General features: G+C 37.9%; 2 protein-coding genes across 4 annotated transcripts; both read right to left on the bottom strand.

Moving 5' to 3' along the window:
- Nucleotides 1-1,101: 1,101 nt before the first annotated feature.
- Nucleotides 1,102-5,095, bottom strand: LOC141752050 (SERTA domain-containing protein 2). Its single transcript, XM_074609815.1, has 3 exons — nt 4,340-5,095; nt 1,438-3,972; nt 1,102-1,386 (listed from the first exon to the last, which is right to left on the bottom strand). Exons 1-2 carry the CDS (start codon nt 4,351-4,353, stop codon nt 3,183-3,185), a joined length of 804 nt encoding a protein of 267 aa, XP_074465916.1. The 5' UTR covers nt 4,354-5,095; the 3' UTR covers nt 1,102-1,386; nt 1,438-3,182.
- A 7,784-nt stretch (nt 5,096-12,879) lies between these two features.
- Nucleotides 12,880-22,818, bottom strand: cdca4 (cell division cycle associated 4). Of its 3 annotated transcripts, none has more exons than XM_074609813.1 (3): nt 22,570-22,818; nt 15,873-16,010; nt 12,880-15,530 (listed from the first exon to the last, which is right to left on the bottom strand). In XM_074609813.1, exon 3 carries the CDS (start codon nt 15,519-15,521, stop codon nt 14,601-14,603), a length of 921 nt encoding a protein of 306 aa, XP_074465914.1. In that variant the 5' UTR covers nt 15,522-15,530; nt 15,873-16,010; nt 22,570-22,818; the 3' UTR covers nt 12,880-14,600. The 3 variants fall into 3 exon arrangements, with proteins under 3 accessions (XP_074465914.1, XP_074465915.1, XP_074465913.1); XM_074609814.1 differs by having other exon boundaries at nt 15,873-16,013; XM_074609812.1 differs by lacking the exon at nt 15,873-16,010 and having other exon boundaries at nt 22,570-22,813.
- Between the last annotated feature and the right edge of the window lie 1,730 nt (nt 22,819-24,548).

The following is a 24,548-nucleotide window of genomic DNA, read 5'->3' on the forward strand; positions in this document are numbered from 1 at the left end:
AGGAAGAGAGAAGAAGCGATGGCGGCTCTGGCTTTTAGTGTTTTACGTCAACACCGTTGAGCGCCACAGTTCTTAGCTTTTTTATCAATGAAGCTTGAGCTCAGACATCCACATAAACCTCAACACCAATATAAGATCAGGTTCAGTAGTAAGGCACATTGTCGACACGAGATTAGAGGACGGATTGCTTTGGTCTGACAGGAAAGCGTTGGACTCCATTGGATTGGATGTTCAGAGCTAAAATGGTTTTCTATCAGAGACAGACAGGAGTGTCCAGGTACACCAACAACAACAACAGACATCAGGAGGTAGAACAGGAGTAAACCACAGATAGTGAAGGTTGAACATCTGCTTCGTCGCAGCACTGCATCTTCTTCTACTTGGACAGGTAGAAACACATATAAAACTGTCTTTTAAAAAAAACATTGCAATAAAAATCCATACCATCACGGCCATTCAAAAATACATAGCTGTCATTTACAATTCTGAGACATGGCGAAGTCGTCCTGATTGTTGGACTTGAGGCGATCGGCTCCTCAGTGAGAACCAGTACATTTAAAAATACATGTTTTTATACGGCGTTCATGACATGTTGAATTTACCGTAAATACACAACAGTCTAACAGCAGTTTGTGAAATAGTCACGAAATTTAATCTATGTGATTCGTGAACATGGACGCGAATTTTCCTTTTTTTCGTGACGCTCAGCACGACTTTCAACAACATATCTTTTGGGCTTTTTCCTACAAATGTTCAGCAACACGTGATACACGTGTCAATTTCTACTCCAGTCTTTTCAAAATAAAACAATCACAATAAAAGTTTAGGCCTAGGCAACAAAACTACTTTGTTTGGTTTAAATAACACCGTAAATGCCGTAACTTAAGTACGGAAGTTACGTGACAAAAAATATTTAGTTAGCTTTCGGAAAATATCGCAGTTTGGGTGTAAATAACTCCGGAAGTGGCGTAATTTAAGTACGGAAGTTACGTGACAGATAAATCAACTTTGACTTCTGGTTAGGTTTAGGAAAAGATCGACTTTTTTAGGCTTAGGCAACAAAACTACTTCGTTAGGGTCAGGAAAAGATCGCGGTTTCGGTTTAAATAACACCTTAAATGTTGTAACTTAAGTACGGAAGTTACGTGACAAAAACTACTTAAATAGCTTTAGGAAAAGATCGTGGTTTGGGTTACAGTAACCCGACATTTCCTGCTGACTATCACGAAAAAAAGGTGAAATTTGTGTCTATGTACACGAATCAATACAATAACATTTCATGACTATTTCACAAACTGCTGTGCGACTGGGCTGAAATACAAGCTGCCGAGAAGGATGAACGGTTCAACCCTTCTGGTGAAAGGACGATTATAGTTCTCATACAGGCTCTAGTAGATAGTTTGTCCCATTTGATGTCACAAATGGTGCCAAACGAGCAGAAGACAGTCCGAGGTCATAAAGAATCTGAATCATAAGTTACACTCACACACCCAAACAATAAACTCTACATACACATCATACCTGCTGCAGTTTGTGGCTGACGTTTCATTCATAAATAAGAATAATATTAGATAAACAGTTTTTCTCTCTATCGGAGCAAAAAGATGTCATCCATATTTCCCGCTTCTTCTTGTGATACGACGTGAACGTGGCGTTCACCTCCAGGGATTGGAAACTTCTTTGGCTGGTAAATCCCCAAATTCAGAGGTTCACGTTTTCACAAGCCAAAAAATAAATATATCGACTCTCTCCACTCTCTGACTGCCGCATGAACACAGCCGTTAAAAACCATTCAGTCCCGATACTGAAAGGAAACCCGGGCCTTCGCCCTCCTGGCTGGCTGGAGCACACACCCTCTTAAGTAATTGAAGGGATTTCAATTAATAATCAACCAAAGTCTGAGTGACGCACAAACCACGGCGGCTCAGGTTCCCTCTTCCTGAGCCGTGGATTCACTCACAGAGGTGCTGCTGCTTTTACTAAAACTTAATAAAAAAGGAGGGAAAAGTGGCATAAACACTGGAGGTTTAAGGGTCCATCTGCATTCACGGAATCAAGGAAAATCCACCTTAAACGCTTTTACGCGGTTACCTTACAAGTGTTGCAATATACTTTTGGTGTACCGACTTTGTTCGGACGTGCCTCGTCTACTTTTAGTACAGATTATTGACCCACTACTCATATGGAGTTACTTTTTTGTCTCTATTATGCAATCAAACAGAAGGTTTGAGAGCAAAACTATCGACATGTGATCAAAAAAATGTCTTATTGCAAGTGAAATAAACTTGTGATTAAAGATGTATTAAAGCAAATCCAAAAGTTTGGTAAGAAAGTTTTGTTTGCAAATCCAAAAGTTTTCTTAGAAAAATCCAAAAGTTTTCTTTGCAGATCTAAAAGTTTTGCTTGCGAATCTTTCTTAGTAATGGCAAGAATGTCGTGCTTGAACTGGCACATGTAGATTGCTTTTGTTTAACAATCTGTGATATTGTAATGGGTTAAAAAATGCCTACGATTTTGTCAGCATGTAGCTGCCAGCTTAGCTCAATTAGCTTGTCACTCGCTCGTCATAAGTTTGTTATGTGCCCAGGCTGCTTATTAGCCAATATGACGACAACACTTTTGGAAGTTACTCCGTATACTCAAAACACAACCTGTCTTGAAGCTGCACATCTGATCTGTTCCCTGCTACAGTGGCTGCAGAAAATGGTCTCTCTGTCGGTTCAAAAACGCATTTCTTGAAGGTCAACAATAAAGTTTTCCATCATTTAATTCCACTGAGACTTCTAGAAATATCTGTACGTGCCTTCACAGCCCTTAAAGTGTGTTTGGCCAGTTATCCACCTGAGTTATAACAATAAAAACACTATAAAAGCGTTTAAGAGTGGACGTTTCCTTAATGGTTACTAATCTCATTCTTCATCTATTGTAATAAATATTTTGTGTTTCATTTGAGGCACAAGTTCACGCACATTAAATGCAAAAATAGTTATGTGGACGAGAAAACTAGCTGACACTTAAAAAATATCAGATGGAGCCTTAAAAATCGGAGTTTGTCCTTTCAGCGTCCTTGTTCCCCGCCTCCTCAGCCGTGATCAGACTCCTCGATTGTGTGCAGTAAACGTTCAGGAGTTCGTCCTGGCGATCAGGAGTTTGTCCTGGCGATCAAGAGTTCGTCCCGGCGATCAGGACTTTACCAGGATCTCCATGATGTGGTCCAGCTCGTTCAGGTCCATCAGACACGACTGGAGACTCCCAGCTGACGCGTGGCTGGCAGAACGCATTTTCACATCCTCCTCCGCCCAAAGCGACACACTGACGGGCCACAGGGAGCCCGCCGCCCAGGCAGAGGGCAGATCCGAAGTGTCGTACATCGATGTGTCAATGTCGTCAAAGATGTTGTCCAGGGCGAGGTCGCTGAGGTAGCCCATGGCGTTTACTGCATCACTAAAAGTATTGATCGTCGCAGCAGGTAGTGATTTCTGCTGGTCGGGCGAGCTGTTTGCCTCCTGAGAGGGGAATTCTGGGGACAGTGGCGGAGACAGGTTGTCCTCATCGCCCTCTGCACACCCGGGGCACGTGACCGGCATGTCCTCCCTCCTGAAGTCGTCCCTGAGAAGGCAGGAGTCGGGGTGAGCGCCGTCGAGGAGTACCTCCGGTGTGCAGGTTCCAACGCCGTCGCTCTGCATGTCCTCCTGGATCTGCCTGAGCGTGTTGATGAGCAGCACGGAGCGACGCAGGCTGAGCTCCATCCCGGCCTGGTAGCCCCGCAGCTTCTCCATGCAGAGGCCGAGCACCAGCTGGCGCTGCTGCAGGTGGCTCATGTCGGGTTTGGACGGAGCCACGAGGAACCCGCCCTCGCCGTCCTCCCCATTCTTCTCCTTCTCTGCTGCAGCAGCAGCATCAGGGAGGGTCTCGGCCTCCAGCTCCTCCAGGCAGCTCCACTTCCGTTTCACACCGCGACCCAACATCGACCTACATCAACACATATAGAGATTGCCAGTTACACTTGATGTTCAACGCATTTGTAGAGAAACTGAGATATTTTCCTACAAGAAATAGAGGACTAAAAATCAAATAATTTGACCATTTTAGCTTTAAAAAAATTATGTAAACCATTAATTGATTATCAAAATTGTTGCCGATGCATTTTCTGATCTATTAATTGACTAATAGTTTCATCTCAGAGAGACATAATCACCTGTAATATGTAAAGTCATTTATAGAGACTTTATGTCTGCTTAACTGACAACAAATAGGAAACAAACTTTGATGATAGAAGCTTAAAGGTGATTATTATTTTGTTGGGAGACACATTGAGGATCCCATCAGGCTGCATTACCATGTAACAAACATCCAGTTTATGTAACAGCACCATCCAGCCTATAGCAAACATTGGCTAGTAGTTTTCCTCCATTCACTGACTTTACTCCTAAATAAACACCAGAAAACAAGACTCACAAACAAATGCAAACTTTACAGGGTGGGACGAGTTTTCCTCCATTTCAGATGTTAGTAAAGTGAGTAATTCTACCAGTTATGAGTCACAGAGAGAGACACCCTGCAGGCTGAGAGACTTTACTCATCCACACAGACAGACACGACTTCACTTAGTTGGACATCATCGTGTCTCAAATGTTTTACCAAAAACACATTGATGAGAGTTTAACCCCCATTTTAAGAGATTAAAAGCTGCTTAGTGTTATTTAACAGAGAGATGAACAATCAAACAAAGTCAAATATACGAATAAATAACATATTCCTACATTTTTCTTCTCTTTTTATTAGTAAAATAAGAGATTAAAAGCTTCTTAGTGTTATTTAACAGAGATGAACAGCTGAATAAAGTAAAATACATGATTAAATAATATATTTTATACATGTTCTTCTCTTTATTGTAGTAAAATAAGAGATTAGAAGCTGCTTAGTGTTATTTAACAGAGATGAACAATTAAACAAAGTGAAATATATGATTAAATAACATATTTTATACATTTTCTTCTCTTTATTGTAGTAAAATAAGAGAATAATGTGACTCCATGCTACTTATTTGCCCCCATGAAGACCCCCAACCATTCACACACTTCAATGAGGGAAAACCTCAGTTTAAGTTTAAGGAGGAAACTTGAGGTTATTCTTAAGTTAATAATAAATAAAGAGGTTTAAAAACTACCTTTATGTGTCCTTGTAAAGAGTCATGAGGTTCGTGAATCCGTCGTGTCGTCGGTTCCTCCACTATAGAGCTCAGGAAGATGAGGAATGCTCGGTCCGTCCACAGAAGCTCCACCAGCTCCAGCAGCAGCAGCGGGAGGAGGAGGAGTCGCTACCCGGAGAGAGGAGCTCAGAGCCGGCTGTGATTGGTCCGTTCCCCCGCTGATCAGAGCTCCTCCTCCGCCTCTCACGGGGCAGCGAATGTGAGGCAGGTTGTTCCTGCTGCGGCGTTCAGGGACGCCTCATAAAAATCAGACACAATACCGGAGCACACGTGAGCGGCGAAAGCGGTCAATATGATGGAGGAAAACGTGGATTTTAATTATGAAATCGGTCTATTTTGTCCAATTAGTGATATAGTATGAATAAAAATCCTGATCGTTTTATTAAATACATATAAATATAGACACTAAAACTGAAACAGACCATATTGTGCTCATTTTCAGGTTCATACTACTACTTTTTTTTTATTATATATAGTTATATATTCCATTTTTTATCAGTTTCATTAGTCTTGAGCTAAAAAAAAAAAATCTTAATCAGCAAATAAACTAAAAATCAAATAATTTGACAATTTTTGCCTTAAAGAAATGATTTAAAGGACCCATATTGTGCTCATTTTCAGGTTCATACTTTTATTTTGTTTTTCTACTAGAACATGTTCACATGCTGTAATGTTAAAAAAACAACTTTATTTTCCTATTACTGTCTGCCTGAATATACCTGTACCCTCTGTCTGAAACGCTTCATTTTAGTGCATTTCAACAGAATTGCGTTGCTAGGCAACAGCTTGGGTCCATGTTTACTTCCTGTTAGCTGATGTCATTAACATACACTGCAAAAGGAAATAAACTGGGACCCATTTAGAATGTTTATGTTTAAAACCGTGTAATGGTCTAAATATTGTATATTTATGACATCACAAATGGACAGAAATCCTATAACGGCTTGTTTCAAACGCACAATTTATTAATACTGGCTGTGTGTATTTCTCCGTATATTGAGCGTTTTGATAGTTATGATAGTATTAATATAGCACTTAAACCTACTTGATAATATAAAAGACATGAAAATCTCACTTTTTACAATATGGGACCTTTAATTCATAGTATTATCGGCAAAATGTACTCAAAGTGTCATATGTACAAGTATGCATTACGCAGTAAAATTTCACAAACTGATCATATGTTTACTAAATAATATCTTAATCTGTAAGTAAAAAGTAACAATAGCTGTCAGATGAATGTAGAGGGGAGTAAAAAAGTACAATATTTCCCTCAGTGGAGAAGCATTATAAAGTAACATCAAACGGATGAATAGTAACGTAAAGTACAAGCACCTCAAACATGCACTTAAATTTACTTAGTTACGTTCCATCAATGGTGGTTGATAATACTAAAAAAAAACAAAGATTATGTTTTGTTGCACCTTATTAAAACAGTAGAAGAAGATTCTTAGGTACTAATAGGTTAATAGCACTTTGAGGACCGGTGTTGTGGCTAGTGATATCCAAGAATATTGAAACATGAAGTATTTTGTTATATTATATTGTCATTAATAACTCTGTGCTGTCACTCTTTAACTGTTGTCACATATTTCTTTTTTAATGATACAAGAACACTGGGTTTCTACATTTTTCTAGCTTATAAACCTGTTTTTATGCCAAATATCTAATGACACATGGATTTAAAAGGTTGAATATAACAGGGAGCGCAAATAGAATATATAGAAATAATGTATTTGTCAAAATATTAACAAACAAATATCAATATATCAGTGTTATAAAATCTAGTAGGCGTAGAAAGTTGCAGTGTGTACATGAACGCATCATTTTAAAGAGACAGATGACTCAGAGAGGAGGGGGAGGGAGGACGTGACAGGAAGGATGGGGGAGGGAGAACACCTAATAAGGAAACTCTTCATTCACGTTTTTCAGCCTCTTCCTCCTGAAGCGCTCACAGCTACACTTCCACTTCTTCTTTCCTCTTCTTCTTCTTCTAATGAACAGAAAGTAAATATTCAACATCACGAAAATTATTGCTGACCTACAATTTGTGGTGTTTTGGAATAAAACTGCATGTCCATTAAAAATTCACCTTAAAACCCAAAATGCTGATTTGAGCTCTTTTAAATGTCACATCAGCGCTCAAAAAACAGACAAACTACAAGATCTAGTAAGTAAATCATGACCGTTATGCATGTAGAGGTTAGTTAATGAAGCGTTTGTTGTAAAATAATAGAATTTTTTTTTGTTTTTATGTTAATTAAAGGGACTGTTTGTAACTTTCAGAAATGCTTGTTAACAGCGACACCGGTGGCCGTTAAGTCAACGAAAGTCAGCGTCGGGCTCGCGCTTGCTCGCTCTAAATATACCTGAGCGAGCATAGCTCAACACAGTGAGGCGACACACGTCAGCTAAAACCACAATATCCCTCTATATTTCAGCTGCTTGGCAGTAATGTTAGCTGACCAGACGGAGGTCTCTTCATGAATCAATGCTGATCCTAGTGTTGGCTTTTCCTGCTTCAGCCTCCCGACCAGGAACAGGGGAGACACCGGCACCCGGTCGGAGACGATAACGTTTCTCGCTGCGGAGCCCCGTCACTTCACAAGACACGGGAAACCTCTGTTGGTCTGGAAGAGCTGCAGCATTTATTTCTGCACAAACGTCCACTAGATATTCTCAGAGCTAAACTGACTCTTCTGCAGTGTTTAGTGTGCGCGCATGCACGTAAGAGTGGAACACGAGAACGCGCGCGGTGTGTGAGTGAAGGCAAGCAGGCAGAGAAGCAGAGTACAGCAGAGACTCCAGCCGTGGAGACCAAAGCTACGGTCTCCCCTCTGTCTTCTGGCCGAGGTCGGAGGGCTGGAGCAGGAAGAGTTGACACTGTTTTGCAAGACGGGCTTCACTGGATATAACTTTGATGTTTTGGTGCTTCCATGTAGTTTGTGTTGGAGTCTTGTCTGAACAGGGTAGCCACACGCCAGTGCTCATTTGCGAGCGCGCATGGGACACCGACCCGGTAGATTTATACGTGTAAAAAGTTACAAACAGTCCCTTTAAGTCCAAACAAAATGGGTTTTTTTTTGTGAAAAATGGTTTTCTTGACCTCAGATCTCAAGCTTATGAGCAGCACCTGAAGGCTGACGTTAGCACTTATTAACTTAATATGAACCCACTCACGTTTTTAAAGGCGTCGCAGTGCTCTGACAGCGGACAACACATGTATTAGAAGTGCATCTCTTGAAACACTGCATGTATATTCTGCATCACATATAGTCATATAGTCACAAATAGTCTCTTTCTTTAATGACTCGTTCTTTCCTCGGGGCTGCCTTTTCGCTGAGTCACCGAGAGGCCATTAATCTTTAGCTATGGGCAAACGAAGACTAGGCGGCAGGCCAACGTGCAGAGCAAGCTTGGATTTTATGAACAAGTTACCCTTTGACAGTTCCAGACATCATTTTATGCATGTTTAAGAACATGAAAAGTCTCTCTTCAGCAGACTGAAAATCATTATTACTAGAATAATTCCACTATGAACAGGTTATGGGTATGCATGCATGAGCTGAGCTGCAGACAGAAGGAAGTCCTGTTCTGTTGAATCCAACTCTATTTATGTAAAGCAGAATCTCACAGTCCAACGTCATCATGTGAGAGCACGTGAGGACAAAGGTCCTGCTGCAGACAGCCGAGTCACATCTAATTCACTTTCATTTTGACTTTATTACAAAGAGAAATCTACGCACAAAAAACACACTCAACAGTTACGGTTGCAGTGCACATGAGTGATGTGGCCAGAAGTGGAGATGCTTTCAGAGGACAAATTCTACCAGAACTCATTATTTATAGGGCTGTCAAAGTTAACGCAATTTCATTTTAACGGCACAAATTTCGCAATTTTAGGTTGTAGCGGCTCAATTTTAAAGCTAGAGTGAAGATATTGGCATCATATGAAACTAGAAAACCTAAATAATCCATCGGTACCAACCATGTCATACTAGCTTGTCGTGAAGGAGGTTAAATAACGCTTCAAACTTACGCTAAATGTTGGCGAGGAAAACTGTCATGTCCATTTTCAAAGGGGTCCCTTGACCTCTGACCTCCAGATGTGTGAATGAACATAGGGTTCTATGGGTACCCACGAGTCTCCCCTTTACAGACATGCCCACTTTATGATAATCACATGCAGTTTGGGGCAAGTCATAGTCAAGTCAGCACACTGACACACTGACAGCTGTTGTTGCCTGTTGGGCTGCAGTTTGCCATGTTATGATTTGAGCATATTGTTTTATGCTAGATGCAGTACCTGTGAGGGTTTCTGGACAATATCTGTCATTGTTTTGTGTTGTTAATTGATTTCCAATAATAAATATATACATACATTTGCATAAAGCAGCATATTTGTCCACTCCCATGTTGATTAGAGTATTAAATACTTGACAAATCTCCCTTTAAGGTACATTTTGAACAGATACAAAATGTGTAATTAATCGCAATTAACTATGGACAATCATGCGATTAATCGTGACAAAATATTTTAATCGATTGACAGCCCTACTTTAGATACTTTATAATAAGTGGTTAATTTGCGAGTAATTGCAAATAAATGTTTTAATCGATTGAAGGATTGGTCATAATGTTTTTAATCTTTGCGCTACTGAAGTGTCCGATGTGAAGCCATCGCAGCATAGCGCCGTTTCCTGGGAGGTCAAGTCCGTTAAATTTCTGTGATTCAAAGAGTTGACAGAAATTCATGCCATCTCCTTTTTCTGGTAGTGATATATTATAGTTAAAAAAATATATAAATATATTTATTAGTTTTTTAACCAGGCAAAATCATATCAGTTTAGTTTTCTTAAAGATTATAGTTTTTATTTAGTTTCAGTTTACTATAAATATTTTTCACCACTTATTTTAGTTCCAGTTTTAGTTTACTATAATAACCCTGGCACAAACACACACGCATGCGTGCTGTCTGTTTCCTCAGAGCCAAATCTACCTAGCAACTCAAACATGATCTAATTTTGATTGGTCAGAAAGTTATCAACATACAAGAGACGTGTGCGTGCACATTATCATATATGTCCATACTAACATAGGTTAAAAGTTGAGTGTGCGACAAGATCGCAAGATGGTCTGTCTATAGCTCTCTCTCAGTTTTTTGTAAAGACTCTAAATACGGATGCAAACATGTTTGGCGTGTTGTGTTTCTTGGTATCGTGCAGACACTTTGGTTTTGCGTTGACACAAGTACTGAAGAGTTTAGTACAATTTCCAGCCTTATAACTGCCAATTTACTCTAATTCAGATCCAAATAGTTGCCTCGGTCAGAGATCTGTTGCTCTGAATGAGAAGCAACAATCGTGTCTCTGCATCTGAACTGTCTCCACTAGAAACTACAATTAAAAAAGAGCACATCAAAGGACAAGTGTGTTGGACTTTGGGGGATATATTAGCAGAGATGTAATATAGTATTCACAGCTACTGTATGTTTTCATTAGTGTATAATCACCTGAAACTAAGAATAGTTGTGTTTTCGTTTAGTAATTTCTCAAATTTAAGTAATTTCTCAAGCAAAAAATGACCAAATACCAGTTTCTCAGTTGTCTTATTGATAATAATCTGAATATTTTTGGGGGGTTTTGGACTGTTGGTCAAATAAAACAAAATATTTGAAGACATCCTGTTGGCTTTTAGGACATGTTAAGGTGTATTTCTGATTTAATAGACTAATAAAAAAAAAATATTTCTGATTAATATTCGGATATACTAATCAACTTATCGTTTCAGACCTAGTTAATTTACACTTTTTATTTTTTTACTAAATTATTAAAGTGCTTTTGTAGTTTACGCTTTTGATAAATAGACAACACGTATCAATAAAAGAGAAGTAACTGATTGATATTTGATTAGATGTTAGAGACATTAATTGTCAAGAATAACTTAAACATCTGCTGGTTGCAGCTTTTTCATATCGTACATTTAATACATTTATGTTTTTTGACTGTGAATAACAAAAAACAATCTGCATTTTTAAGACATATTAGATTCTCGCAGCGGTGGAATGTAACTAAGTACAGTTATTGTAAGTACAAATTTGAGGTACTTATACTTCACATAAGTATTTCAATCACATGCTACTTATTATTACTCCACTACATTTCAGAGGGAACTATTTACCTTTTTACTCCACTACATTCACCCGACAGCTTTCTTTTGAGGGATCTATTAGCAGCAATGGAATATAATATTCACAACTATGTTTTCATTAGTGTTTAATCACCTGAAACTAAGAATCGCTGTGTTTTCGTTAGCTTATGTGCCGTTTATATCTACATAGGGAGCGGGTCCTCTTCACAGAGTGCACCATGTTTCTACAGTAGCCCAGAACGGACAAACCAAACACTGGCTCTGGAGAGATTTTCACGTTTTTACGTTACCTGAAGGCCACCGTAGTTCTCCGACATGCTTGTGAAACTGCGGTAACGTGAGCCGCAGAGTGCTAAACCGTGGTACCGCCAGCCGCCGTCTGACTTCCGTTGCGCCTATAGTAGTGTTATTATGGTATGGATGACCTCTGAGCGAGGCGTATGGCATTACCGCGGTCTTGGAAAGGATGGAGTGAGCGGAACCACACCACTAGATGTCACTAAATCCTACACACTGTACCTTTAAAAAGGATACAGCTGGTGATATCTATATTTTTTTTGTCAACAAATCTCATGAAAAGACCAAAATCAAACAATGACTTGATCTACTAAAAAGTATCGTGTATCAAAGCCTGATATTTATTTTTAGAGCTTCATTATTGTCCAACATCTATTAAAAACACTTTCATGAGCCACAGTTGCACTGGAGGACATGTTCCTTCAGCATAATAAAAATGTTGTAAATCTGTGGCTGAAAATAGTCCCAAACAAATGCACCATTTACTCTTGTTTGAGTAACATTTGCTAAAAAACTAGTGACCAACTGCTTCAGGAAAATCACTTTTTATAAAAAAAAAAAAGCCTCATTAAACTAACTTTGTGATACATTTTTAAAGATTTTTCTTCAGTGGAATTGAATGGCTGCACGGTGGTGCAGTGGTTAGCACTGGCGCCTCACAGCTAGAGGGTTGCAGGTTCGAATCTGGCTTGGGACCCTTCTGTGTGGAGTTTGCATGTTCTCCCCGTGTTAGCGTGGGTTTTCTCCGGGTACTCCGGTTTCCTCCCACAGTCCAAAGACATGCAGGTTAGGTTAATTGTTGACTCTAAATTGCCCGTAGGTGTGAATGTGAGCGTGAATGGTTGTCTGTCTCTATGTGTCAGCCCTGCGATGGACTGGCGACCTGTCCAGGGTGTACCCTGCCTTCGCCCAATGTCGGCTGGGATCGGCTCCAGCCCCCCCGCGACCCCTAACGGGATAAGCGGTTGCAGATGGATGGAATTGAATGGGCTTGGGGCTGAGTGCCACAGAACAGATAAGGAAGTCATCAAGTATTGAACACAATGGTCTTTTTGTGGATACTGTTAACAGTATTAATAATAATACTGTATATCACCAGCCTTATCCTTCAAACTCACCCAAATCCAAAGGTCAAAACAAGTCCATCATAAAAACAGTAAAGAAAACAAGGAAATAATAAACCAAATACTAAAATAAGTGATCCAACCGACACCACACGATTAATAGTTGCACCTTTTATTATAAAAAATATTTACAAAGATGCTACAATGTTTTTTCCTTAATATAAAAAAATGCATACATTTTACAACGGTAATTAGTCTTTGAAGTTCTAGCTCCCATTCAGACCAGAGTGACATCCTTCAGGAGTGTTGTGGTAAGGTATTAAGCGTGTCGTAATACTGTATTTTTGTCAATACATTTTGTTTGCCTGAGTTAAAATCTCTTCATCACGATGATAAGGAACAATTTTGAAAAAATGCATTTGATTTTTCCACATCTTTTAGGAGAAAGGCAACTGTTTGCATAAAGGAATTAAAGGACATTTGAGTCGTATACAATCATTTTTGAAACACGTATGACAGAGCTGCATAGTGATTTGAATAGTAACCCGGTTGTTATTATTATTACTAATAATAATAATAAAAAAAATGTGAGGAATAAATAGGTACTGCATTCAAAAACGGAGGGCAAAATTTGGATAAATATAATTTCATCGGGCCTCATGGTTGATTTCGTCAATATGGCATGTCTGTACCTAGATATAATAAATACAATAAATAAAACAACAATAAATTAGATTGGGTTAACACACAGACCTCTTCATTTGTTGTTCGAACAAATGAGAGAAAGAAATATGGCTTCTTGATGCAGTTATCACCCCGGGGTTTCTCCAAATGCTTCAGGAAAAAAAGCTGTTGTTATTATTGTTATTACATCTGTATGTAAAGCAGGGCAGGAAACTTACCTACATTTGTCCACTGGCTACTGTAAACTTACCAGAAACAGTCAAATCTTAACCAGCGTTAAGTTGGTGGCTGGCAGTAATTTCCCTGCCCTGCGTAAAGCTTTTGAGAAAATGAAAGAACAGCGCCTTTTAAAGTGTGACGATGCCAGTCCTGACACCGGTTACAGTCGACTTGTTATACCAAACCATGGGAAGACACTGTCTCGAGTCTGGCTACATTAAAATCTTAAAAACCGCTTGGGAGGGAAAAATAATAATAATATCAAATGATACTTGCAAAAATCCCCCCAGCTGTATAATGCAAAAAATATATTTCTATATACACATACGTACATATACATATATTCCATTCATAATTGCTCAAATCTTTAGGAAAATATGCATTGATTCATAGATTTGGATTTACAATTTGTTCTGGTTTTCTGATGCATGTAGTGTGATGAATTGTTCCTCAGTCCATGTTACAATAAATAGAAATGGACAAAAATGGCAGAGAGAAGGAGCTAGTATGACAGAATGTATGACAGACGTAAACATGGAAAGTACGTAAATAAGAATGCATCATGGTATAGGTAATTATCTTTGCCCTCTCACAGATATTGTCAAGTTTTGGATTTCATCAACAAAGTAGGAAACTAACTGCGTCGCCCCACAGGCCGGCGTGGCTCGTGAATCCCAGAATTCATTAATTTCACCGCCACTACTTTTACTGCCAATTACATTTTTTTGAATAAAACATGAAGGTCCCAACAGCAGCTGCCGACTTGCCTAAGTGGCCGTTAGAGCGAACTAACTACACCTCTAACAGCCTATCCCAAAATCTACCCGGCTTTGCTGTTAATTTCCCACCTTGTCCCAAAACCTCCCAACTTCTCCACGTGTAACAATACCACATACAGAACATGCACATGTGTACTGTGCATAGTCTGGAAAGAGTCTGAGGGATCAGTACAGGCCAGAGGAATGTTCTGAGTTTCAGGATCCCACTATGATCTCCATGATGTGGTCCAGTTCGTTCAGGTCTGACCTGCAGCTCGAGCTGGAGCTGAGGGCCGTGGGCCCGTGAGAGGAAAGGCTCTCCAGCAGATCGTAAGGCCCCATCTTCGGGGCGCTCTGCATGCCTGTCAGCACCGTATCGAGGTCATAGTAGGACGGGTCCACGTCTGAAAACAGTTCCTCGAGCGCAGGGTCAGGGGGCGGCGCCGGGTGCTTGATCTCAAATGTCCCAAAAACCTGCTCCCCTGTCCTGGATTCTGCGCTCAGGTGGTCCCGGTCTCCCTCCTCTCCCTCCGACACACACTCTTCGCTGTCCTCCTCTTCATCCTCCTCGCACTCACCGTCTTCCTCCTCCTCCTCCCAGCAGGGTCCCATGCCAAAGGGACCCGCTAGGTAGGAAGCAGAGGACAGCTGGGGGGAGACGGGCGACAAAGTGGACATGGTGACCTCTGTCTCCACGTCTCCCTCCATCACCACCTCCTCGGCGTGGTAGCCTTCCTCGAGGCCGACTACCGAAAAGGGCTTCGGGCTCTGCCCGGCCTGAGCTGCCGCGTCCGTCTGCCGGCACAGCACCTCGGTGGCTACCAGGCGGTCCGCGGGACACTGGGCTGCAGCCAGGGCCTGGGTCATTATCTGCCAGGTGCCGTCCTGGGTCATCTCCTCCTGGATCTGCCGCACCGTGTTGGCGATGAGCACCGAGCGGCACAGGTTCGGCTCCACCAGCATGTGGCAGAGCTGCAGTTTGATAAGCGACATGTCAAGCAACGACTGCCGCTGCAGGCTGTAGGACGACGTCAGCGCCCGAGCCGCCACGGATGGAGCCACCGGGACCGGCTCACTGCTGGTGACCGGCTCCTCCCCGGAGTCTGAGAACTTGCGCTTGGTGCCCTTCGGGAACATGTTGTCTCTCTGTGGTGACGGCGAGGAGAAAGAAACACAGTCAATATCCGACACTTAACTGAGCATTAACTAATTGATCACACTGACAAACACACAAAATGCCTACTGTTGTGAATTTCACTAGCTAAGATCATAGTGAAAAAATAAGTGCCATGTAATTAATAATGTAAATGTGTGATGTAATGAGGCTATGTGGTGTAGTATTTGTGTATGGACATGAGGGAGCTAGGGCTACAATCTGCTCAACAGCAGCTGTGACTTTATAAATAAACTCTACAGGTTTTAACTCTTCATGGACTACAGTAAACAGTAAATTGTTTGTTGTAGTTTTTTTCTTAAAGTTTGCTATACCTTTCCTGTTGAGAGGCACAGGCAATAGCAATGCAGCTTGGTCCCGGCTGCAGCGCTTCAAGTACTTTTGTACGAGCGACAAGCAGCTTTTGTTCAGCACCAGTTCTGCCCATTTTAGGCCAGTCTGAGGCAAGACTCCTGCTGGGCGGAACAACCACACTTTTAACAGACCACTGAGCCACCGAAAATAGCATGGTTACCAACTAAATGCAAACGCTGCATCAAAGTAAGCACAGACTACAGAGACCTTTGTCAGAAAACAAACACAGCACTCAAGATACATGATCAGTGCACTTATATTCTTTCCCACTGCCACCTGTGATCAAGAAAATATCCTAATCAATAAGGTGCTTTTAAGGGGTAAAAGTGACAAGACAAGTCAAAGCATTTACAATATCACAATACAATATACCACCATGAACCGCTAATATTTACAAGGGATATATATCAGGTTTCCGGGTCTACACACACACCACGCTTCAGAAACTAGTAGAACAAGATTTTCACTTTCTCTTCACTGAGGGAGGGGAAGAAAAGTAATGTCAACTTCCTTATTACACACCGTTTGGCACACAGATGTCTTACAGGAACAAAACAACACTCCTGCCAACATTAAAGGCCCTCTGACTCCCCAAAATAAGCGGGATGCAAGTAAATAGGAGCTCTGAACAGCAGCCTGCGGCATTTAATTTTCCACACAGAAAAATAAGTGTGCAGCGTCCGGCTGTGTCTCCTCTGTATAAAAAAAACCTGTTGGCAGGGCGTTTGGTTGAATGATTCCACTTCAAATTTCTATTTGTGATACATTTCTTTAAAAATAATCACAATAAGTACAATGAAAATACACTGTAAAAGCATAGCATTAGGGTTTACAGAGTAGAAAGCAAACAGCAAAAGAGTTGTTAACAATTTTACAAAAACTGCCCACTTTCCTGTGGAAACCAAAATCAAACTAAATGCACGAAACACTGCTGTTATGTCACAATTCATCTCCAACAAAGCAGAACATTAAATTTTCATCTAAAGGCCCTATAATCTGTGCAAACACTGACGCACTCAGGAGTGTTGTGCACGATTTTACAGCCAAAAACTGATGACAAAAATATAACATTTAATCAAACAAATTTCTAAGTGGGGATTGATTGTAAACTCTCCTTTACTGCAGCCTTCAACAGGGGGAGTTACTGTGCTTCTTTACACACATGAAAACCTGACATAAAATGAGAAAGAAAGATTAAATTACAGCTACACCTGATTGATCAGATGAATTATATAACCCATACCAAAACCAAAAAAAAGAAAGAAGTGGATCTAATTCTTTGAGTCCTCGCTTGCATAGGGAATAACATTTCCTGACAATGGACAGAATAGGAAAAAAAGTCATTTATGAAAAGTGCCCGAAGATCTAAAATACAAGAGGGGTGAGAAAACAATTATGGACATATGTTGTCGTCTTGTGTGGTGCATTTGTGGCTTGGCCCCTGTTAAACAAGAGACACTAGAGAGCACTACCTCCCTGAAGGAAAAACAACAACAACAATGTGTAAAAAATTAAATACAACCAGGAAGACCTACAACCTGAGAGAAAGCACACTGCACAGTGAGGACAAAACAGTTTGGGAAATGACAAGTATAGATAAATCTGTTTTTGAACACCCTATAGTTTAGCATTTTTGGGTTAAATCTTAAGATATCTAATTGGAGATTAATTTAATTATAAATAACTTCAATAAAGAGAGCAATATTTGTTGTATATACTTTCTTTATTGTGAGAAAGACTCAGATCAGACTGGACATGTCTTATATATCTGGATCACTCTGATGTTGCACCTGTAGCAGACAAACAAACTTACATTCAGATGTTTTTGCATCAGTTGTATAAAGGACAAAAATATACATATGTTAATTACCAAAATCTCAGGCACTAACAGTGATACTATTATCAATTATGTTTTTCAATAAATTTAGAGAAATGTTCAAAACTGAAACAAGTACGTGAACATCCTCTTGGACAAAATAACAAAACACTATAATAAGACAAAATCGAATATATTAACACCAAGAACTACAACCTGAAATTGAACCAAAACCGTGTTAAACATTATAAACTTAATTATTCATGGTTATTGAGCTATTTTGCCTCCACATCCCATTTTTTGGACTATTATCTCTGCAAATATTCTCGATAATTCAATATTTTGCCCATTCCTGAACAAACTGTACAGGTCTTGCATGTTAAAAACTATATATTTTACATAATTTATTGTAAATATGTCTATTTTATATTTAAGTTTCTTGACTTTAACAGTACTTGCTTTTGTTTGTATTTATTTTATTGTTATGCACCAAAACACCAAGGCAAATGTATATAAACCTAATTCTGATATGCACCCATCATTTAGAATGCTGCAAGCGTAACTTTTAAAATGAATACATCTGAAATAAAACCTCTGACAGTTGTTAAAGATTATAAGCTTAATTATGCATGGTTATTGAGCTATTCTACCTCCACATCTGTCTGTATACGTTACCTTAACGCATTTTTTTAGGACTATTATTTCTTTACACTTCACATATTCTCTATGATTTATTTATTTTGCACATTGTTGCACAAACTTTACAGATGTTGCATTTTAAAAACTATATATTTTACATATTTTTTTTATTGTAAATGTGTCTGTGCTATATTTATGTTTCTTGACATTAACAGTAGTTGCTTTTATTTAATTATTTTGTTATTAGGGATGCACTGCTCCGACTTTTTCAGTCCCGACACCACTAATTCCTGGGCTTTGGGTATCGGCCGATACCGATTACCGATCCGATACCAGTGTTTCAGCTAGTTGAGTCAATATTGGCCCGATATCCGATCCGGTATCGGTGCATCCCTAATTGTTATGCACCAAAACATCAAGGCAAAGTTTGTATGTGAAAACCTACTTGGTAATACACCTAATTCTGATATGCACCCATCATTTACAGTGCTGCAAGCGTAACTTTAAAGAATAATATATATATATATTTTAAGACATATTTTGTCTGCTTTAGATGCTTAATTACAGTGACTGATATGTAAATCATTTTATTAGACTATTTCCTGTTATTATTCTTATTAAAAGTCATTAACGCACATGTTTTTTGACTATTTTCTCTGTACTTTGCACATATTCTCTATAATTTAATATTTTGCACATACATATTTTTATTGTAAATAAAACTATTCTATATTTATGTTGCTTTTATTTCGTTTGTCATTATGCAACAAAACACCAACGCAAATTCTTTATATATGAAAACCTACTTGGTAATAAATCAATTTCTAATCATTTACAGTGCTGCAAGCTTAACTTTTAAAATGAATTTATATTTTAAAGAAATGTTTTGTCTGCTATAGATGCTTAATAGCAGAGATTGAGATGTTGATCTTTTCATTAGACCATTTCTTGTTATTATTCTTATTAAAAAAGGCCTTAATAGTTCATTTAGTCACATTGTTTCAACAAGATTTAACAAGAAAATGCACATTTTTTTACTATTATCTCTCTACTTTGCACATATCAGAATCAGAATTGTGTTTATTGCCAGGTGTAAGGGGTATACACTAGGAATTTGCTTTGGTTTTGTTGGTGCAAATAAGCAGTATAATAACAAAAGAATAGATAAAAACGTTAGAATAAAATAAGAATTAAAACAAATGAAATTCTGTTATATAATTAAAGACACATTTTGTCTGCTATAGATGCCCAATTGCAGTGATTGATATCCAGATCATTTCCAATGCAATACAATCATTTAAACCTACACTTTCCCTGTTATTATTCTTATTAAAGAAGAACCTTAAAAGTTAATTACTCACCTATATTTCAACAAGATTTAACAAGAAAATGCTGACACATATGATGTTCAAAAACTTGTCTAGCAGATAGATAGCAGGAAATGAGTAATAAAGTGTAAAATTACGCAAATACTATACTAAAGTATTACACAATAATATATATATATGTCAGACAGTGTTAGGTAGAAACATTCCTACTAGAGTGAGTTATTATTATTGTTATGCTAGGAGCCCCGGAGCCAAAACAGAATGCAGCCTCTATATTAAGATTGATATATATTTTTAAAGACATATTTTGTCTGCTATAGAGGCTCAATTGCAGTGATTGATATCCAGATAATTTCCAATACAATACAATCAATCATTGAAACCTACACTTTCCCTGTTATTATTCTTATTAAAAAAGAACCTTAGTAGTTAATTACTCACCTATGTTTCAACAAGATTTAACAAGAAAATGCACCTTTTTTTGGTACTATTATCTCTGTACTTTGAACACATTTTCTATAATTCAATATTTTGCAAAAAACTGTACAGATATTGCATTTTAAAAACTATATTTTACATATTTTTTATTGTAAATAGGTCTATTCTATATTTATGTTGTTTATTTTTATTTTGTTTATCCTTACGCACCAAAACACCAAGGTAAATTCCTTGAATGTGAAAACATACTTGGTAATAATCCTAATTCTGATCATTTACAGTGGTTCAAGCTTAAATTTTAAGATTAATATGTATTTTAAGACATATTTTGTCTGCTATAGATGCTTAATTGCATTGATTGAGATCGAAATCATTTCATTAAACCATTTCCTGATATTATTCTTATTAAAAAGGGCCTTACTAGTTAATTTAGTCACACTGTTTCAACAAGATTTAACAAGAAAATGCTTTTTTTTTTACTATTATCGCTCTACTTTGCACAAATCAGAATCAGAATCGTGTTTATTGCCAGGTGTAAGAGGTATACACTAGGAATTTGCTTTGGTTCTGTTGGTGCAAATAAGCAGTTTAATAACAAAAGAATAGATAAAAACGTTAGAATAAAAAAAATAAAAAAATAAAATTCTACTATATAATTAAAGACACATTGTCTGCTATAGATGCCCAATTGTAGTGATTGATATCCAGATCATTTCCAATACAATACGATCAATCATTTAAACCTACACTTTCCCTGTCATGTTCTCATTAAAAAGGGGCCTTAAAAGTGAATTACTCACCTATGTTTCAACAAGATTCAACAAGAAAATGCTGACACATATGATGTTCAAAAACTTGTCTAGCAGATAGCAGGAAATGAGTAATCAAGTGGGAAAATACTACAAATACTATACTAAAGTATTACACAATAATATATATATGTCAGACAGTGTTAGGTAGAAACATTCCTACCACAGTACTGCAAGCTTAACCTTTAAAATTAATTTATATTTTAAAGACATATTTTGTCTGCTATAGAGGCTCAATTGCAGTGATTGATATCCAGATCATTTCCAATACAATACAATCAATCATTGAAACATACACTTTCCCTGTTATTATTCTTATTAAAAAGAGGCCTTAATAGTTAATTATTCACTGTTTCCAACAAGATTTAACAAGAAAATGCACCTTTTTTGGACTATTATCTCTGTACTTTGCACTAGATCATTTCATTAGACCATTTCCTGTTATTATTCTTATTAAAGAGCTTTAATAGTTAATTTAATCTCACTGTTTTAACAAGATTGATGATATGATGTGATATGAAGAATATGATGTTCAACTACTTTTATCTGTTATAATATATATTTTAAAGACATATTTTGTCTGCTATAGATGCTCAATTGGAGTGATTGATATCCAGATCATTTCCAATACAATTCAATCAATCATTTAAACCTACACTTTCCCTGTTATTATTCTTATAATAACCTTTATGTTAAATTATTAAAAAAGAACCTTAATAGTTATTTACTCGCACTGTTTCAACAAGATTTAATAAGAAAATGCTGAAACACATATGATGTTCAAAAACTTGTCTAGCAGCAGATAGCAGGAAATGAGTAATCAAGTTCAAATACTATACTATAGTATTACACAATAATATATATGTATATATGTCACACAGTGTTAGGTAGAAACATTCCTACTAAAGTGAGTATTATTATTATTACTATGCTAGGAGCCCTGGAGCATAAACAGAACGCAGCCTCGCTTTACGTCAATGTTTCTCCAGCATGGACCCATCCCCCACACACACTGCTCTCAAACCCAACACTTCCACATCTCAACCTACCTTAAATACACAAATAACACCACAAACACGGGGTGGCATTGTTTCTAAAGCATCCCCCCTTTAATAATATGACATTACCACTATGAGCCGGTGAGTTTAGAGCTGTTAGAGGCAGAATAGAGAGCGTCTCCGAGCTGCTGCCGCATGCTTTGTCTTTTCAGCATCAGAGCTGCCGGAGCGACAATGGACGCCATTTTGCGCTAGTAGCTAACACAGCTAGCCGGCTAGCTATGCTAAGCTAACGGAGCTTGACTTTATGAGCTAAGCTAACTGAGGCTTTTTCTAGTGAAACGGGTGCATTTTTTTTACAAAACCCGCCTGGAATTAGTCTCTACGTGTTTAAACATTACTTATATGAAATAAAAATATAAATAAAAGCTTAATTAGAGCCTTAAAAAGTGAACCACCCACCCACACTCATCTTCCTCTGCTAGCCCCCAAAACAAGAGTTCTCAACGGCTGCTTTTTAAGTTGCTAAAAACAACAAGCCTGTTTTGGTGAAGTCTGGTTATAAACACGGATTATTAACGGCCGGGTGGTTAGGTTTGGTTGTGTGTGTGTGTTGTGGTTGTACTCACCTCGTTGTTTGTGTTATTTTATTCCCGTCTCGGTCATAGGATCAAGCGGAGATCAGGTTCAGATGAGATCATTCATGCCACGGCTTCAAAAACTGAAGTAGCTCTCTCTGGTCTCTGTGAGTCCGTCCTGCTGCTGCTGCTGCTGCTGCGGAGCGGAGGAGCAGCAGAGAGAGAGAGAGAGAGGGAGAGGGAGAGAGGGAGAGAGAGAGGAAGGGGGAGGGGAGCCGACAATAGAGAGACAGACAGAGAGAGAGCAGTATGAGCCATATGCCTGGGATTCCTCTCTAATCATTCCTCCCTGCTTCTCTCTCCTACAGACAGACAACACGCTTTAATGTGAACGACTGGAGAGGTGACAGATCACACGATCTCAACTTATTGAAGATATTTGGTCTGAATTTGCATTTTTCATTTTCTTACCTCATTTTTATCAATGAAAAACAAATAAGTAGTGGTGGAGGAATTATTAAAAATATCGATTGAAATTATTACAAATTCTGAACACAATACCCAGTGGTGGAAAGTAACTAAGTACATTTACTCATTTTTCAGTATGTCCATTTCACATTACTTTATACGTCTCCCACTAATATATTGTACTTGTTACTCTTAAAAAACAGTGTCTAGTTGGGGTCTGTTGTCTATAAGTTGTTCCACCAAAGAGTCATTTTACTTACCTTTTTTATCAAAGAAAAACAAATAAGTAGTGGTGGAGGAATTATTCTAAATATTCACAAATTCTATATACAAATAGCAGTACCCAATGATAGGGAAGTAACTAAGTACATTTACTATTTTTTTTGTATTTCCATTTTACGTTACTTTATACATCTCCCACTAATATATTGTACTTTTTACTCCATTACATTTATCTGACAGCTATAGTTACACATTTTCTTTCTTTAGATTAAGACTTTCCATTAGAAAAACAATTATCTATAAATTGTCTATAAGAGTCATTTTACATTTACTTACCTTTTTTATCAAAGAAAAACAAATAAGTAGTGGTGGATGAATTATTCTGATTATTCACACATTCTATATACAAATAACAGTACCCAATGATAGGGAAGTAACTAAGTACATTTACAATTTTTTTAGTATTTCCATTTGACGTTACTATATACTTCTATTCCACTACATCTCCCACTAATATATTGTACTTTTTACTCTTAAAAATCAGTGTCGTTACTCATTTTTGAGTATTTCCATTTTATGTTACTGTATAATTCTACTCCACTATATATATTGTACTTTTTACTCCAGTACATTTACCTTATCGGATACAGTTACAAGTTTCCTTTCTTTAGATTAAGACGTTTCATTAGAAAAACACGTTAAGATCATACAATTCAAGATGAATCCAGTGGTTTCAAACCTATTTGGCTTGTGGCTCCTTACAAAAAACGTTGTCTAGTTGGGGTTTCTTGTCTATACCTTTTTATCAAAGAAAAACAAACAAATAATTAGTGGTGGAGAAATTATTCAGAATATTCTAAAATTTTATATACAAATAACATCATTCAGTGGTGGAAAGTAATAAGTACATTTACTCATTTTGAGCAATTCTATTTTATCTTACTTTATACTTCTACTCCAACATATCTCCCACTAATATTGTACTTTTTATTCCACTATGTTTACCTTATCGGATACAGTTACAAGTTTCCTTTCTTTAGATTAAGACGTTTCATTAGAAAAACACGTTAAGATCATACAATTAAAGATGAATCCAGTGATTTCAAACCTTTTTGGCTTGTGACCCCTTACAATAAAGTCTAATTGGGTTGTCTTGTCTATAAGTTGTTTGCAGTTCCACCAAAGAGTCATTTTACATTTACTTACCTTTTTATCAAAGAAAAAAAAAAGTAGTAGTGGAGGAATTATTCAAAAATATTCATAGATTCTATATACAAAATACCAGCATTCAGTTGTGGAAAGTAACTAAGTACATTTACTCATTTTTGAGTATTTCTGTT

This window comes from Sebastes fasciatus, chromosome 15, assembly GCF_043250625.1.
Source record: "Sebastes fasciatus isolate fSebFas1 chromosome 15, fSebFas1.pri, whole genome shotgun sequence".
NCBI lineage: Eukaryota > Metazoa > Chordata > Actinopteri > Perciformes > Sebastidae > Sebastes > Sebastes fasciatus.